Source organism: Pocillopora damicornis, chromosome 1 (assembly GCF_964200805.1).
Source record: "Pocillopora damicornis chromosome 1, jaPocDami1.2, whole genome shotgun sequence".
Lineage (NCBI taxonomy): Eukaryota > Metazoa > Cnidaria > Anthozoa > Scleractinia > Pocilloporidae > Pocillopora > Pocillopora damicornis.
The window spans coordinates 21,325,220-21,332,481 of NC_142670.1; the positions used below are offsets into that span (position 1 = coordinate 21,325,220).

Genomic DNA, 7,262 nt, shown 5'->3' on the forward strand with positions numbered 1-7,262 from the left:
ATGACGCCGTCTACAGTTTGCTTCGGAGCCAAAGATGATTCGTATGGTATCTTTAGAACAGCCATTTCAGGTAACATCACTACATTCAAATTAACATACCAACATGGTCATGTCAGCTGTCATGCACCAGACCCAAGCTATCAGTCCAAGTGGGGATGCCTTTGGCCTCCTCTCATTCCTAACCAAATGGCCACTTTGATAACTGACAATGACCGTAATCTCCTTCTGCCTACTAACGATTACCGATCAAATTCTCGGGGCTGTACGTTTTACAGCCTGCCTTGGGCCACAACCGAATCGCCAGAACTACTCTTCGATAACTTTTCTTTCCCACTGATGGTGGAGTCGAACCAAGAACTCCAAATCTGGTTCAGTGAGGACTTATTCAGGTGGGGCGATTCTGATAACGGATTGGAACGAACATGTGTTGCGGTATATGGTCTGTATGTTTGAGTTGCGGTGATCGCGTTGCTCAACATTGTTTTGGAGCTTTCGCAAAAGTTCGTATTTCATAGTAAGTAGGAAAATAATCTAATCAGAAAGAAACGAATTCCACCTGATGTAAACTAAAAACATTAATTAATTCATCAACTGAAGGCAATCAAAGAGCCTCCTCCTTCCAAAGAAATTTCTGAGGGTTAACTCAGGGCTTGAAGGAAAGATATACTAATGCGGGCATTTTGATTTCTATAAACTGAACCAATAGCCGACTGCTTGAGCGATAATAACAAGTAAAAGCCTCCTCAAAATGCTGTGAATCAAATGCTGGTCTAAAAGGTCTAAATTCTAGCACCTCCGGGGCATTGTGTTTGTTATCAGGGGAGAAAAAATTCTCAACGGACTTGTCTATCTTTACCAAGTATGAATGAGCAAACTGCCAGTAAATTCTGTACGTGAGGTACTCCGAGGGGAACTGGTATCATATGTAGGGGAATTAAAAATACTCCTAAAAGCGGGATGAAATTTAGCAGGGTGGGTAACACGCCAATCAGTAAGGCTACATAAACTTATCTCAACAGAGACCAAAAGCAACTGGGATTCTGAAAGGGAAGGATCAAAATTCCCTAGTTATTGGGTTTTGTATGTTCGAATGGCAACTTTTTCCTGAGTGAATTGCATCCTGAGTTCATTGGAGAGGGAGGCCTTTGATTAAACCTTCGGAATGGTCAAAGTCACTAAAACTATTAACTCAACAACAATTGTCTTGAAAGGAAGGCTGTTTAACCAAAAAGTCCAAACGATAGTGACGGGAAATTTTGCGAATGAAAATTGTACGACAACGAAGGGCAATGCTTTTTCTTGAGGAAGGGTTCCTGTGAGAACGTGCGGAAGACAAATGCTTCCGTTTCCTTCAAAGATTAAAAATAACTTCAGCGGAATATCTCAACCAATGCCCTGATTGTAACTGTCTGTCTCCTCTCTCTGTCTTGATCAGAGGACCACAATGAGAACTATTGGTTCTACCAGTAATTGTGTAATCCAATAAAGTCATTATCATTATTATTATCAGGGCGAATGTTGACTGTATTATGTTCTTTTTTTTTTTTTCCTATGGATTAACTGCAGCAGCTATTAAGCAAATATTGGATGAGGTTTAACATGATATCATGAATCATAAAAAGTGAAGTCTGTGTGATCTGCTGAAGCCGAATGGTATATAACACAGACGTGAAGTTTGATACTCATGATATTATACGAAAAGCGAATTCAATAATTGTTTTATTACTCATGTGTTTGAGTAAACAGCAAAAGAAAATAATTCTTTCTGAGCTTGCAGAAGGATATTAACACAACACGGAAGGGGGAATGGGTAACTAGGCAGTCTTTGAACTTGACATGATAAATGAAATATCTGCTGCAAATGTTTGCTGCAGATATCTGATTGAATGCTCCCGACCGATCAGATTTTTCATTGTAAGTCTAATGTATAACAAATGTAGTTAAACACCAGGAAACTCTTCTCCTGTTGATATCGAAGTTAATCTCCATGGGTTACGCATGAAAGAAAAAGAGAGGTTGTCCTTAAAAATGGAAAAGCTTAGCAGCACCATGGATGGAGAAGACCGGGAATATATCTCCAAGGCTTTCATATTTATCTTGACAGAAAAATTGAAACGTGGAAATAAATCGCTATGGCAAACAAATCTCTAAGCACGTTTAAAAAAAATTTGGCAAACTTAAATTAAACTTGAAATAAAAAAGTTTCCAAACGCTTGATTTCGCTAAGTACCTTACGTAGTGTCTACAAGACATAAATGTTATATAAATGACACCTTTGTAAAATTTAATGCTTAGGTATTGCATCGCTTGCAATGGCTATTTTACTTCTTTGGTTAGTTTTATCATTATTAACATTATCAATATGTCATTTAAGTTAGCGTTGCTATCATTATTCTAATAATAATAACAATTTCGGTATGAGAAGATATAAAGTGTGTTCATTAGTAATGTAGTTTGCACAAGCGATGTAAAGCTGCCAGTGTGTGCACGTAAACTGCTTGTACGTGCATGTTAGGTATCTGTGTAAGCAGTGTAAACTAGATTGGTTTACTAAGTTATGCTTATTGTTATGTAATTTATGTTAGCCTCGTAACTTATGTAGTTTGTAAGTACTGTGAAAGTAACTGTATGAAATAAATTTAAAAACCCTATGGACAGATAACTGTGCCATTGGCCACTGATAGGTTTCTCTTTGGGAAAATTTTTGGCAAATTTTAATGGCTAAATACTCTCTTCAGACATTGACAACGTCCAATTCAGAAAGGACAGTGTCTTCCAATAATCCAGGAGTAATAAATATTTTACTTTTTTTAAAGGATGTTGGTTCTTTTTCCACAATGGAAATTTTACTTCTGAAGTTTTGCGACTTTTAGTATTCATTTTTATCAAAAAATTGGATAAAATCAGTTTACTTGGAAGGAAAACGTTTGTCTCACAATTTCATTGCTCATACATTTCATTTAAGTTATGTACATGTGTTTGCCAAACTTTGCGACGAACAAATAATTCTTCTAACCTTTCCATGGAAAGTTCCTCATTATTATGCGGTATACGAAGTGTCCGACGCAAAATGAAATTCCGGTATCCAGGAGGTCAAATTATCGTTGCTCACCTCGGAATAGAGACATCATCTAAGGGCGGTCGTCATTTCCCTGCGAATTAAGGGAGTTTCGCTAGTGTAAGAACATCTGCTTCCAAAATAGATTAGATATGTCTAAAAATATTTTAGAATGTTATCATTACTCCTTGATAGATCTCAGGGTCTCGAGGAATAACTGCATTGATATCATTTCTTTCTTCTTTCTCACAGGTTGATTACTTTTCCTCTCATAAAAAAAGGCCTCTTGTCTTTCATAATTTTTGCTGATAATAACTAAAAAAGACTGCCTCTCTACATAAGAAACTCAATTCACTGCATAACCTACGATTTGTATTAATTATTTCCAATCTTGCAAAATAAAAGCCTGATGTTTTTAATTTCTAGGGCTACACAGAAACAAGCAATTATCTATGGAAAACATGTCTATCATTTTCTGTTTTTGCAGTGACCGTTTTTGAAAAGTGTTGTTTTTCCCGGAAGGTGAGCATGTTCCTTTGATGTTAAATCTATTAAAAGTGAAAGGCTTCAGTCACGCTTATTTGACAGGTTACCAAAAAAATAAGATTGGAAAATCCTTGAGAATGCCGTAATACATCGATGACTTGTTCTGACTCATCAATAGCGAAAATAGCCTGAAATCATCGGGGGGTGCATGTTTTTTCTTGGTTTCACTCAAATCACTTCGAATAAACCACCATTACAGTATGTCGTTTTTAGAAGAGAGATTATATAGCCCATTGTATCTTCGTGTTTGCTTTAGTATGTCTAGAAGACATAACACTCGTTTCTTCCTTATAATGCTGGAATGAGAAACAGCCCTTCGCCCACCTGTGAAAAGGAAAAACTGTTCTTGGGCGGCAAGCATATGATGTTCAGCCTCCAATCCCTGAGAAGTGATCGCCTCGGATTCTTCGTTTTTCACTTGATCCAGCTCGTTCAGACCCTCCAGCAAATCCTCGCTGATTTCTTCTTTTATTTCGTTCCCTTCTACTGTCTGGAACATGTGCTAGCTCCAGTTCATCTGCATCGCGAACCGATGATTTTTCTTGAGTTAATGCCTGGTTCTTGAGAGACGTCTTCAGTAGCATTTGTCATCCCACGTACAACACCAGTACATACATCACCTTGACAAGGATTACAATAACTTTTTCCCTAGCGGTCTCATAGTCAGCGGAGGATCACCAGTAATCGGCTTTTATTGGAACTCCTGCCTTAATACAAGGTCTATTTTCAATAAAGTGGGTGTACATTAACAGGTACAAAACAGTCGTTGTAACTCCTTCGTTCCCACGAGTGGCCAAAGGATTTCCCCTCACAACACCAATCTAATTCCTTTGGGTACTAGCAATTTTCCATCTAAAAGGATAAACAGAAAGATTTTGTTTCACATTCCTCAAAGACTTCCACCAAATAATACTCGCTGGCCTTCCCAGGCAACTGAAACTTCTTGACTATTACTCCCAGCGCTTCTGAACATGCAGTCTTGGACGATAAGGGAATGGATCGGTAGTATAACGTCTTCATACCCATGAAGACATGCAACATCTGAAAAAAAAAAAGCAAAACAAAACAAAAAAAACAGTGAAATGAATGAAATTAATAGAGCATAGCACGATCTATATATCTCAGCTGAAAAACGAGTGATCATAGTGATTTTAATGCCCTCCGAATGGGTTTGTAAAGCGGTAATTTCCACAGGAGAAAATCCGTTCTCTAAATTACTCAATAACCATTTAAAACGATAATTGGCGTGTAAATATCAAGATTAACTATGCGTTACGTCTTGAGCCGATGACAAAAGAAAACTTAAGCTCTGTACTACTGAGTTGGGAGAGGTATTGTTCTAACTTCCAGTTGAGTGAGGTATTGTAAGGTATTGAAACTACTAGTTGAGAGAGGTATTGTAACTTCTAGTTGAGAGAGGTATTGTAAGGTATTGTAACTTTCCGTTGAGAGAGGTATCGTAAGGTATTGTAACCTCGAGTTGAGAGAAGAATTGTAAGTCCCAAGAACTCAACACAAAGACCCTTACCAGCGTTTGAGCCCCGACTGTTTGCCATGAAGTTCAACCATTTGGCCTGCATTTCTCTCACATGTTAATCACTCCTTCATCCCTGCACCTTAATTCAAAGCGCTTTTTGTCAGGATCAGTCTAACGACACTGACAAAACAGAGGGCATCAGTAAGATCATGACGCAAACCTGAAAGAAAAATGAGCAGTTTACATCAATGTTGATGACAACAAACAATATATTTTTGAGGAGAGGGACGATAAATATTCAAAAACTTATCAGCTGGAATTGTTGACCAGATCCTAGTTGCTCTAAAAGAGGATAATGCCGTCGAAATACCGAAACGTGATAGGATAACGATTTATGTGTCGGACATTGCTACGAACTTTGAAAAACAGAAGCTTAATGTGCATCAAATTCTCGTGACCAATATTACAAAAGGAATGGAAAGGATTAAGGAGAAATGATATTCTAATAAGGCGGTGCAAAAAATCAGCATGGATGCTAATCAAGATAAAAAATGACACTTCTCACAACACTTTTCAAAACTTTCCCTTTTTTTAATCCATCTTGTAATTATTGAGACAACATGCGAAGGTAGTCACTCGTTGCCTGATGGATTTAGGGAATTTTCAGTTTTTTAAGGACACGGCCTGTTTCGAGGAGAGCCACGGTAAGTTCTGCCTATACAGCCAATTGAAGCTGATGATCAATTCACAGTAACTTGGGAGATTTGATAAATCCTAAACTGTCTTATACAAAACCAAGGACTTCCAACAGGAACATGGAATCATCTGTCAATTACACTTCTACTAAAATAGACCCGTAATTAGAAGATATGTTTATTTCATGAGCGAAGTTGCCGGACGCTATATTTTAATAAAACGACCATTCAAGAAAGATATTTTATCTTTCCGTAGGAGAAAAAAAGAAAAATACTCTGAATTTGTTTATTGATCCTATGAATTTTGAATGTGTTGAAGGAATATCTAAATAAGCTTCAGGCCAGGTGTCTGCTTGCCTTGCTGGGGGTAGAATATTTTCACCTGTTATTTATTTGACTTTCTAGAGGATATGTTTACAACGTAACTCGCAGTAAAAATTGCGACATTCTATATATCTGCTAAAATCCAGTGGTATTCCCTCAGTCCTGAATCTTTCTATCGACCGAAACAAAATCGTCAAAGAGGTTCTAGGTCGCAAAATTTATGATTGTATTCGTTATTTTATTTACCTCAATATCCTTATCAGGCGAGAAATGACAACTGCCAACTTTGTTGACTTTAGCTTCATAGAATGCCACCTTTCATTAAAACAGGTTGTATTTAAACCGCTTAATAAAAGAACGTTGTCTTGGAGTAAGCATGGACTTTTCTGCGCTGTTCATGATTGTATCCTACATTCCATTTATGACTTATTTAACGTTTGGTAAAGGTGAGTTGCAAACTGGGATTCATTTATTCTAAGATTTATTTATGGTTGTATTTTCTTTCATTTGTCTATTCAATCGATTTCACTGGTATAAAGCTGTCGCCGCATTCGGCTTAATAATTAACATATCGGTAAGATATGAGTTAACGCTTTGTCGTCACCCTAAGTCCAAACCCTGTGTTCACCTTCCATCAATGATTTATTAAAATAGGCATTTCATAAAAGGACTCGTTTTCGAAAATTTTTGTGGTATCCCATTCCAAAGAAAATTAAAAAATTAGTCACAGGGTAACTCGCAACGGCGGTGGCTTCTAATTATGCTTATGCTCTCCTATCAATAACATTCACCAGGGATACTGGTAAAATGTAAATCATCAAAGTTTGGAAGAGGAGAATTTGAAGGTTTTTACATCGTAGAGAAGTAGATCTTCACCACCCGTAACCAACATGAGGAATCCTTTTTAAAATAAAATAATGCTGACATATGAAATCAACGATTTACATTTTCATCGTTGTCTATTGTTAGGAGACATAGCTTTCATATATCTACCAAAAATTAAAAAAATTGCATTTTTTTGTTTGCAAAGGAAGCTCGCGACACGAAAACGTTTAAGGATTAGGTTTGAAGGAAGACTTCAACAATCTCAAAAAATAATCAGTGACCTTTCTTCGCTTTCAAAACTCAAGCCTCGCCGTGTGCTGTTCATGAAAAGTATTTC

At 37.2% G+C, this 7,262-nt stretch overlaps 2 protein-coding genes across 2 annotated transcripts in view; both read left to right on the forward strand.

The window, feature by feature from the left end:
• Positions 1-1,542, forward strand: LOC149052747 (uncharacterized). The gene has a single exon (XM_089208151.1). The coding sequence runs from the start codon at positions 1-3 to the stop codon at positions 451-453; it is 453 nt and encodes a 150-aa protein (XP_089064277.1). The 3' UTR covers positions 454-1,542.
• A 4,922-nt stretch (positions 1,543-6,464) lies between these two features.
• The window catches only part of LOC149052748 (uromodulin-like), an 11,995-nt gene continuing 11,197 nt past the window's right edge, over positions 6,465-7,262 (forward strand). The window contains exon 1 of the mRNA XM_089205524.1: positions 6,465-6,546. Within this exon, the coding sequence (XP_089061650.1) occupies positions 6,477-6,546 (70 nt within the window). The 5' untranslated portion in view covers positions 6,465-6,476. The remainder of the gene's footprint in view (positions 6,547-7,262) is intronic.

What these genes read in the sequence shown, in the direction of transcription:
- LOC149052747 (XM_089208151.1), top strand. Translation starts at nt 1, where the DNA reads ATGACGCCGTCTACAGTTTGCTTCGGAGCCAAAGATGATTCGTATGGT.